This window comes from Phocoena phocoena, chromosome 1, assembly GCF_963924675.1.
Source record: "Phocoena phocoena chromosome 1, mPhoPho1.1, whole genome shotgun sequence".
Classification (NCBI taxonomy): domain Eukaryota; kingdom Metazoa; phylum Chordata; class Mammalia; order Artiodactyla; family Phocoenidae; genus Phocoena; species Phocoena phocoena.
In genome coordinates this window covers 1,747,706-1,763,593 of record NC_089219.1, presented here as the reverse complement: position 1 = coordinate 1,763,593, position 15,888 = coordinate 1,747,706, and the positions used below count along the sequence as shown (strand labels likewise).

At 59.8% G+C, this 15,888-nt stretch overlaps 1 protein-coding gene across 1 annotated transcript in view; it reads right to left on the bottom strand.

Moving 5' to 3' along the window:
* Positions 1-15,668, bottom strand: part of PRDM16 (PR/SET domain 16) — a 232,437-nt gene extending 216,769 nt beyond the window's left edge. The window contains exons 1-6 of the mRNA XM_065895946.1: positions 15,664-15,668; positions 14,711-14,852; positions 8,813-8,952; positions 4,811-4,949; positions 3,833-3,919; positions 747-923 (exon numbers count right to left, since the gene is read on the bottom strand). Of these exons, the coding sequence (XP_065752018.1) occupies positions 747-923; positions 3,833-3,919; positions 4,811-4,949; positions 8,813-8,952; positions 14,711-14,852; positions 15,664-15,668 (690 nt within the window). The remainder of the gene's footprint in view (positions 1-746; positions 924-3,832; positions 3,920-4,810; positions 4,950-8,812; positions 8,953-14,710; positions 14,853-15,663) is intronic.
* Positions 15,669-15,888: the final 220 nt, after the last annotated feature.

The window sequence follows — 15,888 nt, the reverse complement described above, 5'->3', positions numbered from 1 at the left end:
AGGAGGGCCAGGCAGCCTGGCCTGGGCCGGCCCCTCCGCTATCAGCTGGCCACCCTGGAAGTGGCTGGGCTCCCGGAGCTGACCCCTTCTCCGTGTAAATTAGGATAAACGCACCCGCCCTGGGCAGCGACGGTGACACTTGCGGGAGTGGTCTGATGGCCAGGCCCAGGCTCAGGTCTCCGTTGGCTCCCTGGAAGCTGCTGGCCGCCCACACCTCTTTCCAGGATCATGTTTGGGGCTGAAGCTTGTTACAGACCTCCTCCTCAGTCAAGGACATGCCCAGGTCGGGTCAGGCCCCCTCGTACATTTTGTGAGCCTCCCCCTTCCTGGAGCCCCAGGAGGCCCAGTGCAGACCCCGGGCCGGGAGCCCCCTTGGCCGTGCTGCATCCTGTGACCTCTGAACCACAGAATCCACAGCTTCACCTCTTGGAGGAGTGGGGTTCTCGTGGGAGACCTGCCTGTCCGGCAAAGACGTAAGCCGGCTCCCACAGCGCTGACTCCAGGACACACAGGCTGGGCACGAAGGGACACTTCTTGAGTCACAGAGTGAGGTTGACGCTAGGCTGAACTGAGCTGGAAGCTGATCTCAGGTGTGGCCCCTTGTCTGAAGGAGCCCAGGTGCGTTTAGGAGATAACGACAGATCCCAAATGCCCCTGGAGACAGGACCCTATGGTGTGGCGTCCAGCTGGGGGTCAGGCCAAGGTCCAGCAAGCTCCACACCCAGAGCTGCCCACGGGACACAGACCAGCTGGGGCAGCCCCCAGAGCATCGCCCAGAAGGCCAGGTCCAGTCCGAAAGGCGAGTCACCGGCAGAGCGGGGGCGGGGCCTCTGAGCATCCACACTGCCCGCTGACAGCCGGAGCAGGGCAGCCACGGTGCACACGTGCAGGTTCCTGACAGGAGCCAGCTGAGCGGGCCGGGCCTGGGGGTTCGAGAAGCAAGACGGACTCAGCCTGGATGTGGGGGGAGTTCTGCCCCTCTAGCTCAGGGCTCCTCAGAGTGGGGTCCCCAGACCAGCGGCACTGGCATCCCCCTGGCACTTCTAGAGATGAACCTCCTGGGCTCCACCCAGACCTGCCCAACCTGAACCTGAGGGGGCTGGAGAGCCAAGCGTGAGAACCACTGTGGGAGCTCAGCAAGGGGGAGGGGCAGCCGCGTCTGAACAGCCCCCAGGATCAGAGCGCATTGGGGGGATGGGACTCGGCACAGGGGAGCAAGTCGCCTTAACCCTTCCAGGAGCTCTCCCTGGCGATCTGGACCGGCACCCAACTACACGGCCCCGTTTCATTCATCCCTGACCTGTTGCAAGTAACCGAAAACGTGCCCCTCAGCAGGAGAAAAGCCACCGTCACCGCATCTCCGGTAACCCTGCCTAGTCCGCATCTCCGGTAACCCTGCCTAGTCCGCATCTCCGGTAACCCTGCCTAGTCCGCATCTCCGGTAACCCTGCCTAGTCCGCATCTCCGGTAACCCTGCCTAGTCCGCATCTCAGACTGTTTTCCATCAGAAGCCCTTGGAGGAAGAAGTCTTTGTTAAAGGAGCCACATTCCAGCAGAGCTCGTCCCGGCCTGGTTCATTCCACCCACCGCACACGCCGCCCAGGCTGGACAGGGAGGTGGGGTTTGCCAAGGGCTTCCCAAGGACGGACTGAAAGCCTACCCCTGCCCGGCTTGCAGAGCGGCCTCCAAAGGGTCAGCCGCAGACACGAGCTGCTTACTTTTATTAACGAGCTTTTTGGGGTGAAAGGGGACGAGAGCTGCCACAGCATGTCCAAATGTTCCCCCTTTCCTGGTGTCACCGGCAGGGACAGGACCCACAGGCCGCGCAGGACACGCTCCATCGTACCTCAGTGAGATGGGCTGGGCCAGGCTTCTCCGGCCTTTTCAACGGAAGCCTCCGGCACAGAGGCCACCGGACACCGGGCCGAGGACCTTCAGGAAGCGCCCTCTCCAGGATCTGTGGGGGCCCAGGTCTCAATTCCCTGTCGTATCAATCAACAGCAAGGACCCCAGACCATGGCCTCTCCCAGGGAGAGGCAGGCTGGGGCACGGGCACCCCCAGTCCCACGGCCAACTCCAGGTTTGAATGTCCAGGTAGTGATCAGTTTCACCAGGCCTGTCAATGCAGTATTTAAAACTTACTGTTCAAAAAAATGTTTTTTTAAGAATTAAAGTTACCGTTCCGTTCAACTTATGAAAGGAATATGGTGGTCGCGGAGAAGCCGAGCGGAGAACAGACAACCCACCCGGTCACAGCCCTGAGACCTTGGGCAGCACACCCCTGGCTGGCCGCACGCCCACGCAATTTGAGGACCGTCCCGGAGAGACTGCAAAAGCAACCTCAGGACCACAGGGGGCCTGGTCAGAACACTGTCCGCCTTGGTTCCGCCCGCCTGTGTGTGACAGGTGCTGACAGGGCTCAGGGAGCACGCAGCCAGCACTGCGGTTACTCTAATTCCCGCCACGCCCCAGAGAGGAGGCAGAGATATGACTTCACCCGTCTTGTACATCACGGAAGGGACGCTCGGGGAGTGAGGACTTGCTCAAGGCCACACAGTTAGCCAGGGCCAAGCTGGGAGTGTTTAGACAGCCGTGATCTAAAGCCCTCAGACCCCGTATCACACAGCTCCGGTGTTCCCACCCCTGTGTGCTAGATGCACCTTAAAGAGCGCCCAGCCTTTAGTGATGACCTTCCTCGTGTCCACAGAAGATACATAGGAAATGAATGGGTAAATGTATGGGTGGACGGTTGGGTCCGTGCATGGGTAGATGAGGGGATAAGTGGATGGGCAGATGGATAGATGGATGAAATCAGGAATAAATACATGGATGAATGGCGGGGAGGGGGGATGGAAAGATGAGTAAGAAGATGGATACATGGTGGATGGATTGATGGACTGTGGAACTGTGGTCAGTGGATGGTGGATGGATGGATGGGTGGTGGATGGGTAGTGGCATAATGGTGGGTGGATAGATGGTGATAGGATAATAGTGGATGGACTGTGGATAAATGGATAGATGGTAGATGGATGGGTGGATTGATGGATGGATGGTGGATGAACGAATGGTGGATGGGTGAATGGTGGATGGATGCTGGGATGAATGGTGGATCAGTGGATAGGTGGTTGGTGGGTAGACTGATTAATGGGTAGGTAGTGGACGGATGGGTGTATAGGGGATGAATGGATGGATAAATGGATGGGGGCAAGGACGATCTTGGGGGCAATTTTTAATGACATAGATGGAAAGCAGGCATCCTCACCCCCCACCCCCCGACTCTTCTTCCCTGAGATGGAGCCCCCGTAACAGGAGGCTCAGGTCTGAGTGGTTAATCTGAAGGCAATGCCTGGGCTTGCTAGGCCCAGAACCCACCTCTTGGAAGAGGGCCGGATGCCTCTGCTGCTTGTTCAGGGCATCCCTCCCTCCACCCACACGGGGTGGCATGCCTGGTCCGGCAACGTAGGGGTCGGGGGGCACGTGTGTGAGGCCGGGGTTCAGCCGCAGGCCTGCCCGGCCCTCTCACCTTCCACCGGCACCTTTTTGGAGAAACAAGATGGGCCTTTGGTTCCCATCCTCTGACTTTCACTTCTTGAATCAAGCAGAGAGGAGAGCTGTGTACTGCACCCCTCAGAGACCCCCGCAAACTTCTTCCCCAGAGCCTGTAAGTCCCCGTGGTCTGTGACTGTCACAAAGACCATCTCAGCTGCTGCTGGGGTGGGAGGGGAGGGACAGAGGGATGAGTGCACTCAGATGAGCCGGGTCTGGGGGAGACACCGGCTCAGGTGGTGAGATAAGACGCCCTAACTTCTAATCAGGATTTCGGTGCAGGCACCTTCCCGTCCAGCACAACAGGCGAGGCGAAGCCCCCTCCTCGGTGGGAGGGTCCTCGGGCCACAGCCCCACTTCCGGAAACGGTTTGCTAGAAAGAGAAACCTGGGAATTGACGGGGTCAGTCTCGCTATTGTCCTGGAGCTTTCAATCAACCGCAGCCACCACGGCGACCCCTCCCCCAGCCCCGGACCTCGGCTTTAAGGCAGGAACTAAGAGTCCCCGTTCCAGGAATGCCCCTGCCCAGGGCTGCGGTCACCAGGGGTCTCACCGCCTGCCCGAGCTGCCCAGTGTGGCCACGGTGGGCACCTGGCTCCCGGCCTCCCCCTCGGCCTCACCGCTGAGCTAAGCCCGGAGCAGAGCACGGCTGTTGTTAACGCAGCAGGTTAACAGCACCGGGAAAAGGCGTTCCTGCAAGCACGCTGAATAGTAATAGCAGTCGGTGGCCGTTTATATTTCCAAGCCCACTCCGGGGACCTTGCCTGCAGGGACCGGAGGCCACGAGCCCCAGCTGCCGGGCTAATGGAGCTGCATTGTCATCAGGGCCCGGAGAGACCGGGAAGGCGCAGGGCCTGGGGTCTCACCGCCCTGTCCCAGCCACTCCTGCGAGGGCCCGAGGTACGGACACCTTCCCCCAAAAGATGCGAGCTTCCCCCTCCTCTCCTCGTCCTGACGAAAGATGGCAACCGCTTTCCTGGCTACTGCCACACACGCGCACTTCTTTTGTCTCAAACCCTGAGCTGGCGGTGGCAGGTTCCAGGCCTCTGACTTGGCCGACTACTCCACCGGCCCCCACTGCCTCTGGTCACCTGATGGCGATCGGGAGCTGGTGCGAGCCCCAAGACGTCATGGCCTGAATTGTGCCCCCAAAAGAGATGTACAGGTGTTCGAACCCCCAGTACCTGTGGATGTGACCCGATCTGTAAATAAGGTCTCTGCCAGCGTGACCAAGTTACGATGAGGTCATTAAGGTGGCCCTGACCCAATGGCTGGTATCCTGATAAGAGGGGATACAGTCACACAGAGAGACACCCAGGGAAGACGGCCGCGTGACGACCAAGGCCTCCAAAGGGGAGACGGCAAACGTCTGCCGTTTGAAGCCCCCAGTTGAGGGTGCTTTGCTACAGACACAAAGGCGCAGGCACATAGAGCAAAAGGCTGGAGGGCCCTGACCGGCCACGGTACGTGGCCCCGGGGCTGCCATCACCTCTCACAGGGTCCCCCAACAGAAGCCGCCCGCCCGCCCCTCTGTTCTTAGTCTACCCGTGGCACCGAGTAGCAGGTCACCATCTACCCATTTTGCAGACGAAGAAACTGATGCCCAGAGGGTAAAGCAGCAGGCGAGGCCCTTGCCCTGTTCCCCACACGAGTCTCCAATTGCTGGCTGGCCACTGCCAAGCTCAGCCGACCTCAAGGTCAGATTCACCTCCCGGGGTCAGCCCCGCACGTCTGGGAGGACCAGAGGTGGTACAGAGGTGAATCCAGAAGGGGACCCAGAGGACCTGCTCCCGCTGCCCTCCCCTCCCACACGTGAGGTCGGCGGGTGGGCCCTGGGCGAGCGTCACACCCACCCCACACCCCCGGGGCCCCTGCGCCCTCCTCAGCATCCTGTCGGCAGCCTGGCCCCCATGCCGTGGGACTGCCTCTGAGACAGCTCCGGGAGCCCGCTGCCCTCGCAGGCCCCACCCCAGGCCCCCACGGCCCAGCCGAGCGGCCACAGGGCTGTGAGGGGCTCTGCCGGCAGCCCAGACCACCTGGCCTTCCTTAGAGCCAGGGCAGGATTCTAAGACGATTATTTCTCCGCTCAATGCTCGGGGGACCCCGGCTCTGGCGTGCCTATTTCAGGCCCCGCATCCACTATTTCCTCCCTGCCTCCGTTGCCCCGGGCAGGCTCTGAATGACTCGCGATGCCACTGTAATTTTGATCAAGGCTTGTTCCCGGTCAAAAGCCTCTTTGTTTCAGAGAGATGTGATTTGGCCTTTTTTCTTCCTCTCCTTTATTCCTTGGTTAATATACCACTTCCCTGAGCCCCGGGGGCAGCGAGGTAGCCCACGGATTGCTCAAATCTCATGTTTTTCTTCTAAATCACCACCGACTCTCCCTGGCCCCCGTGCACCGTGTGAGCTGGCGGCTCAAGCAGGGGGTGTCCCCTGACCCGCCACCTCCGTGCTGTTAATGCACCAGAGGGGCCCCGGGCCCCAAGACGCCCCCAAATGTCAAGGGACGTGGGCTCTACACACCAACTCTGTCACCTCACATCTGGCAACACCACAGTGCGCTCTTGCAAAAATTGAAATAAAAGACGCACCGCGTAACATTTACCGCCTTAATTATTGATAAGTGCACAGCTCGGTGGCATTAAGCACAGGCGCGCTGCTGTACAAACATCACCAGCATCGTCTCCAGAGCTTCCTCATCTTCCCAAACCGACACTCTGCCCCCGTGAGACGCTCACTGCCCACCCCTCCCCCAGCCCCGGCCCCACCCTCCTCCTTTCTGTCTCTGTGAGTGAGACTCCTCCGGGGACGTCACAGAAGCGGGATCACACAGAATTCGTCCTTTTGTGTCTGGTTTATTTCACTCGACATCGTGTTCTCAGGGTCCATCCACGTTGGAGCAGGTGTCAGGATCTCCCTCCTCTGTAAGGCAGAATAGCACTCCGCTGGATGGATGGACCACATTTTGTTTCTCCATCGTCTGACGATGGACACTTGGGTTGCTTCCACCTTTTTGGTGATGGTGAGTGATGCAGCCGTGAACACGGATGCACAGGGTCTGTTTGAGTCCACAGTGCTTTGAGCATCACTGTAGCCCACAGGAGAGAAGGTTCTTACGGGCTGCTTGCCCCAAGTGAAACCAGCTTCTGTTCGTCAGCCCCTCATCCAGATCCTGGGCTCTCCCCCCCTCCCCGTCCTGGCTGATTCTCAGGTGCCATAAACAGACAGGCTCTCATTCCAATACGCTTACAGATGCTCTCTGGACCTCAGCCCCCACCCCCATAAAAGACGGGTACATCCAATCTGCCCAGAGGTTCAAGGTACCAGCACACCCCGACGTGGGGACACTGTCATCGCACGATCGCCAGGGGCCCCATGCTGGACAGGGCGCACCAGCTGCCAGCAGGACCCACGGCACCGCTGGGCTCCTTGTTCCTCCAGTATCCCTCTGTGCCCCGCGGTGCCCACACGCACTCCTCAGGAAAAGGGGACCCCATTCTGCTGGACAGCACGGCCTTGGAGGCTCCCCAGTGAATGAGGCTTTGCTCTCTGGGTCTGGGGGGGCTGCTCTGGGATTTGGGGTTTGGGGACGCCCTCATCCAAGCTGGGTTTCAGAGGCACCTCCTCCGCTGGAGGGTCCCCAGGCCCCTCCCCTGCTCAGCCAGGTTTTCTGGGGCCTCAGGGTCCAAGGGCTGTGGAGTCCTGGACCCTCCAGACAGAGGAAGGGAGGAGGGACCCACAAGGGACGTGGCTCAGGTGCCGAGGGCAGCACGTGGCCAGGACGGGCGTGGAGAAGGGATCCCAACAGCCACAGGCGCGCTGAGGGGTGGGCCGGGGTGGGGACAATCCCCTGGCCCTAGTCAGCCGCCTCTGCTGGGGGTCTGGGGGGATGAGGCCGAGGTCCCGGCACTGAGGGAGGAGCGTGCGCCCAGTGGAGTATCCTCCACTGCGGTCCCCCTGCCTGCGCGGCCCCGCCGAGGAGGAACGGGTCGACGCCGAGCCAGCACCCCGGCCACGCCGCCGCACTATTTATAGACACGCTTATCTCCTTAGTTCCCACCGACCAGCCTCTGCGGCTCCATTCACAGGCCATGCAAGTGGACAAGTGTGGCCCGAAAGAGAAACGGCTGAAGAGAGCGGTCCAGGGGTGCCCCCTCTGCCCCCTGGGGTCCCCGTGGGCTGGGGTGCCCGTGGGAGTGCAGGCGGGAGGGGCCAGGCTCTGGGCAGGGTGGGTGGGGAGGACACGGCCCTGCTTGGAGATGCCATCAGCTGGACGCTTGGGAGGCAGAGCCCTTTCCTCCTGGGCTTCTGCTCCGCGGCCTCCGCTGCCATCGGAGCAGGCTTGGCGCTCCCAGCAGCTCGGGGTGCTCAAAATGAGAGCTGGGCTGGAGGAGGGGGCTGCCGTGTCCATTCGCCTGCAGCCCTGGAGATGGCGTGGCCGGCGGTGGGCGAGGGTTCCCTCCCTTGAGGCCAGCTGGCTCCCTGCCCTATGCTCCCTGCCCCCACCCGCCAGGGGTGGGGGGATCCTTAGGCTGAGCCCCTCGGAGGTCAGGACTGGGGGCTCAGGGCTTCTCAGCTCCCCCCGTGGAAAGTGATGCCTTCTTGGGTCTCAGCTCTCAGGGGGCCGCGAAGACCCTCCCTTTGTCTCTGCTCTGCCCAGGCACCTGCTCCCATTCCCCTCTGCTCTCCTCTCTCAACTGCCCGGACATTAAGGGGCTGCAGACGGGAGGGACGAGGGGTTGCCCGGGGGTGCCCTGTCCTCCGGGCCACAGAGCCAGCGGCAGCCACAGCGCCCCTCTGGCAGTCTCACCCCTTGCAGACCCCGGGCGGGCTGCCCACTTCCACACACACACACACACACACACACACACACACACACACACACTCCCACCCCAGACCAGTCTCTAGCTTCGGCCGCCGAGGACACCCACCCTGGCCCTCCGGCCACTTTCTGCCCTAATCAAGACGTTTATAGTTTTAACCATCAGATAAAGTGCTTGGCTCCACCAAGCCCAGCCCCCAGCTCAGCGGCTCTGCAGCTTCATTTAGCAGGCCAGTGGCGAGAAAAAAAAGAAAGAAAAAAATTCATTAATTTTTATTAACAGGGAGAGCCATTTGTTCCCTGTGACAATATTTGACTTGTCGAAATGATTTTCACCTCTGCCATGAGGTGGGCGCCCCCCACATACATCACCCGATTACTCGGAGCATGCTGGCCGCAGTCATTAGGCAGTGAATTAACGACAATCCCAGCACTATTAATCACCCTGACAAAGGCGTGAGCTCGCTGCTGACCCGAGCGTGGCTGGCCCGGGACCTGCAGCCCAAGCAGAGGCCCGTGCGGCTCCGGGTGGCCCCAGGGGCTGCAGCAGGCACCAGGCCCTGCCGTGCCCGGCCCCCGGCATCCTGACACCAGCTTGGGGGGGGGGCGGTTAAGAACCGAGGTTTTCTTCCTTGGGGACAGTGTTGTTTTACTGTCACCCTCCTCATCCAGGTGGTGACCGACATCCACATGCCTGCCGGGAAGTTCACACCAATAACCTGACTGATCCCCGAGACACAGCCCAGCATCGAGGTCCACCATTACCCCCATTTTATGGATCAGGAAACTGAGGCACTGAGAAGCCAGGACCCGCCCACGGGGCGGCACCGGGACTGAAATCCGGGTCTGATGAGCTGCGGCCTCTGCTCTGACTCTGGCCCCCGTGACAAGGTCTCTGATGCCCCCAAGACAGCTGCTGCTGGAGGCGGCATCAGGGAAGCTAGTGGGGGTTTCCTTTGGTTCCTGATAAGCTTTACAAGAATATTTTCGGATTTGCACATACTCAGAATGGCGGGGCTGACGGGGCAAACCTTAGAAATCTGATGTTCATGAAGTTTATTGGCTCCTAAGGTCCCGAGCTATGGGTTTTTTGGAAAAGGATGAGCGGAAAAGTCTCAGGTAGTACAGGAGATGCCCCGCTTAGATGAGGGGAAAGTGAGGCTGGGAGGGACCTGAACAGGTGGGGCTGGGAGACCCCAAGGCAGGGACATCGCAGACCGGTTCTGGGGATTTCCGTCTTGCGAGAACAGCTCAACTCTGGGCTGTAGACCCAACGGCAGCAGCCTTGAGTTCCCCTGAAATGGTCCCATTCCAGGTCCTTGAACCTGAGGGGTCGGCCCCCAGGAAGGAGGATGGGCAGAGGGTCTGGGCAGCACCCCGGGCTCTGCGTTAGCTAGACGACACGCCTGCCTTCGTAGCTCCTCTGCAGAGGGGAGCGATAGGCCCACCTGTCAGAGTCCTGGTGGGACCAGTGACGTGACATCTGCAGAGCACTTGACAAGGGCCGGGCAGGTGGCAGGTGGCCCAGGAAACACTGCCCCTCCCCTCACTCCCTGACACCACTTTAACCATTTTCGCACATTAATCCAATTAATCATCTCTACGTCTTAAACCAATGTCTTCCCATTAGCCCAGCCGTCAGATCTGTATTTCAGTCTGGTCTAAACCAGAGTTTGAAAGCCCGCGGGGTGGGGGGGAGTGGGGGAGGAGGGACTAACTCCCGACCCATTTGTCTTCTTTCTCTGGACTTCTCATTTTTTATGCTTCAGCAAATTTCCTAATTTTCCTCATTAGCGACTAATTCACAAGTCTCAACAATCTTCCCACCTGTTCCTTTCATCGTGGTGCTTGCGAGATGGGAAATAGCCCCTTGCTCACTTGTGTGATGCTGGGGCCGCTTCCCAGCAGACATGGGGGTGGGGCCGGGCGGTTCCACGGAGGCGCAAAGGGAACGAAGAGGTGGCACCTTCTGTGCCTCCATCGGATCCCCAGGCGGGCCCCCGGCCCCCACGGGACCCCTTGGCGACAACACCTGACCCAGCTCCTTCTGCCTCGGGCCCTCTCCCTAAACCCGCCTGCCCCGCGGCCCGCGGCCCGAGCTCCAGGGGCACAGGGAGCGTCCCACGGGCGGCTGGCTCCGGGTGCGGTGTTTCTCAGGAATCTCTTTCTCGTAAGGGTGAGTGGAGGCTGCTTGTGCAGAACGGAGGCCCGGGGCTCTGAGTGAGTATCCTCCTTAGTTTTCTCTTGACAGTATGCTTGGAACACTGCTTCTCAAGCTCGCTGCTGGTAGCAGCAGTCATGCAGTATAGACCAGCACCAGCTGGGCCCTCTCGTGTGCCCTCAGCTCCTTCCAAGGCGGCAGGCAGGAGAGGCAGATGGAGCGCTGGTGAGACGGTGTCCGACCCTACTTACTGCATCCGGCTGTGTGTTCTCGGACAGGTGCCTGCAGGTCTCTGGGCCTCGTGGCAGCATCTAGACAGCACGGTAACACCCGTGCCTGCTTCTTAGGGCCGCCCTGAGAGTGAAATGAGCTGACACAGGCAGGGGGGCTTCTGAGCACGCTGGACACCAGAACAGCTGGCCTGGTGAGCGTCCCACTTCACAGATGAGACCTGAGGTCACTCAGGCCAAGAACCTGGCCCGGGGTGACCTCACGCTTCTACCCGCCACCAGTCGACCCTCGGGGAGACTGCCCAGCGCCCACCACCAGCAGGGCCCCTGGTCCCTGGCAATGCACAGGGGTTTCCATGGCATCAGCACCTTCTGTTTTAAGGAGAAGCCACAGGTCGCTAGTGACACACTCTCATGGAGCTGTATCCCCCTGCGAAGGCCCCCCCTTAATGGGACCCTGAGCCCAGTGGCAGCTGGTACATTTGAACTGGGCCCACCGCGGGCCTGAGGACTCACTGTCCTTCTAAGAATTACCCAAAAACACTCTTAGAAAGCCGCATAATGGCCCACCGCACCTGGAGTGGACCCCAGGGCGTCTGCAAAGTAACCCCCGTGATGTCTGCCACCAGCCATGCCGGGAGGGCAGACTGTCTGGCTTCTCAGCGAGCTCTCTGGGAGCTGTTTCTCGTTACTCGCTCGCATCACTTTGATTTGCGCTGCTAAGTGGAGGCTGTGGGAAAAGCTGGGTTTGGAAATCCATGCTTTCCTGGCACTTAATGAATTTCAGCCAAACGGAAAGCAAGGTGAGGCTCCATTGCAGCCTCAGATCCAGACACAGGAAGGACCAGGGGCTAAGAGGAGGCTCCATCCTGCCATTCTGCCCCCCCTCAAAAGCCCACAGGAGTCCCTCTCCAAGGCGCTTCTCAACTTGCATTTTGCTGGGTGTTCAACATACCTGTGGTGCAGCCACAGGGAAAGGAAGCTGGGTCCACATTCCCGAGTCCAGGTGAGCCCCCACCCCTGGATCCAGGGGAGTCCCACCCCTGAGTCCAGGTGAGCCCATCCCTGAGTCCAGGTGAGTCCCACCCCTGAGTCCAGGTGAGCCCCCACCCCTGGATCCAGGGGAGTCCCACCCCTGAGTCCAGGTGAGCCCATCTCTGAGTCCAGGTGAGCCCCCACCCCTGGATCCAGGGGAGTCCCACCCCTGAGTCCAGGTGAGCCCATCCCTGAGTCCAGGTGAGCCCATCCCTGAGTCCAGGTGAGCCTATCCCTGATTCCAGGTGAGCCCATCCCTGAGTCCAGGTGAGCCCATCCCTGAGTCCAGGTGAGTCCATCCCTGAGTCCCACCCCTGAGTCCAGGTGAGCCCATCCCTGAGTCCAGGTGAGCCCATCCCTGAGTCTAGGTGAGCACCCACCCCTGAGTTAAGGGAAGCCCAGGTGAACCCCTAAGCCCAAATGAGCCCAGTCTCTGAGCCAGGGGGGTGGTCACCCCAGGAGATTACCTGCCTGTGATCAAGTCTTCTTGGGGAAAGAGGAGGAGCTTGGAGCTTCTGCCACCAACCCCAGCCTGAGCCATGTCTGAGCATTTCCTCGCGTGCTGGGCCACCTCGCATAGGCATGACCTTTCCCCGCGGTGTCACAGATACGGGAGCTGGTGGGAGGCATCTGGAGGGCAGAGATTCCTCCCCGACCATTGCACAGCTGGGGAGCAGGCCTGTGGTCCAAAATACCGGGGGGGAGAGCAGGTCCGTCAGGGTCCCCTGTGCCCCGGCCCACCCGACTGACCCCCGTGGGATCTGAGCAGCCCATCGGAGGCTCAAGGCAGTCCCACAGCCCATTTCCCAGTAGCCCCCAACACGGCGCCTCCCCTGGAATTGCTTCCCTGCATCTTCTCCTGTCAACACGGCCAGGCCTGCATAGGGCGTCACCGACACAGGGCCATGACCTCATTTCTCTTGCAGGTCACCTCGCTCACCCCCGCCCCGTCCAGGCCACCCGCTGCCACCAGCACTTAGCTAGCAATTCCTCACACTTTAAATCCATCCTTTCCAGACGCACTTAGCCGACTACAGGGTGGAAAAGTTTTCTGTCCGATCAGCAGATTGCTTGCGGGATTACGTCGCGGCCAGAGGGAGGCCGAGGGCAGGTTTCCAATTTGAAGAGCGAAAGCCTTTCGCTCACACGGCACAGAGGCTGAGGCTGCGATGCCCTAACCCGCGCGGCCCCGACGGCCTGCGTGCGTGAAAACCATTCTGGGAAGCTGCCGGGCCTCCTCCCCGGCTGACATTGATCGTGTTTCTAAAAATTAAAATAAGGCGGCAACATCCTTCCATTTGAAGAACTCCGTCTTCTTGAACTGCCGATCACAGTGTCTGCCAACCCCAGGACAGCCTAAAATTACTCTAAATCACTTTTCAAACCTTAGAAAACCACGAAGCAGAATGATCTCCTGTGTTTATCACACGTTATACTTAAGCTATTGGCCGGCCGTCTGAGTGGCATAGAAGTCACAGGGTGGCGGCCTCTGGATTTGTAGAAGACGTGGGTTGGGGGGTTCGGCAGGCGAGGGCCAGAACCACAGACGAACTTCACCCCACAATCGTGTCAGAGGGGTCAGCAAGCTGGCTGGACAGAGGGTGGGGGTACCCAGGTGCCCGCAGCACCCCCAGGTGGCAGGAGCCACAGCCTGGCCAGGCAGACCTCTCCCCAGAGGCGCCCTGGGGAACACGGTTCCATGCGGGATGAATTGGGCAGCCATTCATTGTTGTGGGTCGGACAGTGTCCCCCAGATTCACGTGTTGGAGCCCAGCACCTCAGAGTGTGACCTTGTCTGGAAATAGGATCATTGCAGATGCAATTAGGGAAGTTAAGATGAGGTCTTAACGGGGCCCTAGTCCCATAAGACTGGTGTCCTATAAAGGGGGAGGTTCGGACACAGACACACACGGGGAGAGGCCGTGTGAAGGTGAAGCAGAGCTGGGGTCATGTGTCCACAAGCCAAGGAGCCCCAAGGATCACCAGCAAACCACCAGAGTCCAGGGGAGGGGCCGGGAGGAGGAACCAGCCCTGCGACACCTGGATCTCGGACTTCCGGCCTCAAGAACGGGAGAGGCAGATCCCTGCTGTCTGAGCCCCTGCTCTGGGGTACTTGTAGAAACCAACACACCCACTAATCTCACGGATGGATTGCACTTCGCATCTTTTAACTGAGCATCCACTCTGCACCATGGTCCAGGGGCTCATTCAGGCCGTCGGGATGGACACGTAGTTTGGACAATCAGGGTTTGCCGAGTGAGCTGCCAGTGTTTCTTAAAAACACCCTCTGCGGCTCGGTGCTGGGGGCTTCCACGAGCACCCCCTTCCTAAAGCGTTCTGGAAGCTGTGTTTGCAGGTCCCCAGGCCCTGCCTCTTGGAATGGTGCTACACTGACCCTTGACTCCTGCCGCTGTGTGTCTGAGACTATAAAACGAGGATAGCCTCGCCCCCGCCTCATCACCGACTCAAGGTTAAGGGACAGCAGAGCCCAGACCCATGCCGCACGTGTCTACACTTTCCAAAGCGCTCATCTTATTTCCCGACTCACAGCCGGGTCTCCCCAAACTGCCACCGGGATTATTCCCTCCTCGGCAGGTGTGTGTCTTCCTGTTCGGCTGGTTCACTGCTGTCAACCCTGAATTACTCCCTTCCCAGGGGCAGGGGCATTTCTGTCCGAACAGGCTGCTCACAAAACCAGGGTAAACGGGCGATGAATAAATGCACAGAGGCTGGGACCCAGGCAAGGGCACTGCGCTCCCGACGGCTCTGCAGTGCTGCACCTTTGGAGTTCAGATGATCTTTGCTCCCCTGGGATACGCTGTTCCGTCTTAAAAACATAAGCCAGCACGTCCATAAAGACAGAAAGTAGAAGAGAGAGTGCCACGGGCTGGGGGAGGGGGTGGGGTGACGGTTTACTGGGACGGGGTTTTTGTTGGAGGCGATGAAAAAGTTCTGGGACAGAGAGCAGAGAGAGGTGGCAGCCGTGCGCACGGGGACGTACTTAATGCGGCGAATCACACACTCACTGATGGTCAAGATGACAACTCGGATCTGTTGTCTATTTCACCGAAATCGGAAAGTTCTGGGGAGAAGCTGCTCCCAGCACCCCACCTCCTCCTTCCCATCTCCACCTCCGGCTCCTTCAGAAGAAACCCCGCGCCTCCCCCAGGTCACACACTCGCTCTCCCTCTTCCATACCCAGTGACACGCGTGTGGGGACCAATCGAGGATGCGGTGACTGCATGGGACGGGGAGGGCTTGTAGACCCAGGGCGACCCCTCCGAGCCCCTCGTGGAGGAGAGAGACCCCTCCACCCGCCTCTGGAGAAGCCTGCCGGCCCCGGAGCCTGGTGACAAAGTGCCTTCCGAGCAAGGGGACAAAGGGCACAGCCCCGGAAGTGATTTTAAACCTAATGGTTCCCGTGTCTTTTGTTCAGCATCTTCGGGGCGCCTGAGAGGCCGGCTCACACTCTGCATCCAGTGAAAATCACAGGAAGGCCGATGTCTGGGATCTCGTAACAGGGGCAGCGCCTGGTCGCGGGATGGGGCGAGCTCGTGTTTTCTAAGACGCCGAGAAAAATCCCCACGCAGATGTCTGATCGCTCCAGAAAGCAGGCATGCTGACAGCCCCTCTGGACCGCGCTGGCTGCGCTCGGGAGCCATCTCTGGCAGCCGGGCGGGCAGGGGACACTTAATTGTGGGCCGTTCACTGGCAGGGAGCCCTGCCTCTTCCAGGGGCAGCCAGCATGGTAATGAGACAGTTTCTATGGAAATGAGCTTATAACTATTCATTTTCTCCCCATTCCCGACCCATCCACAAAGAGGTTTTCCAAAGTGACCCCCATTTTCCTACCCCCGACATGTCCTCACGCCATCGCCGAGCAGCTAATCAGCCTGGGGAGAAAGGAGAGAGGAAATGCAGGCCTTTGACAAGATGTGGGAAACCCCTCGGTCTGCACTCGCTGTGTCTGTGACCAGCAAACAAAAAGCCCTCGCCGGCCCCGCGGCCAAGTTTCCAGTAAACTTTTCCCTGAGTCCTCTGAGCGCGTTTTGTGTGGGTTTTCTGGTGGGATCTGAAGCACGCCTTTGCCATCT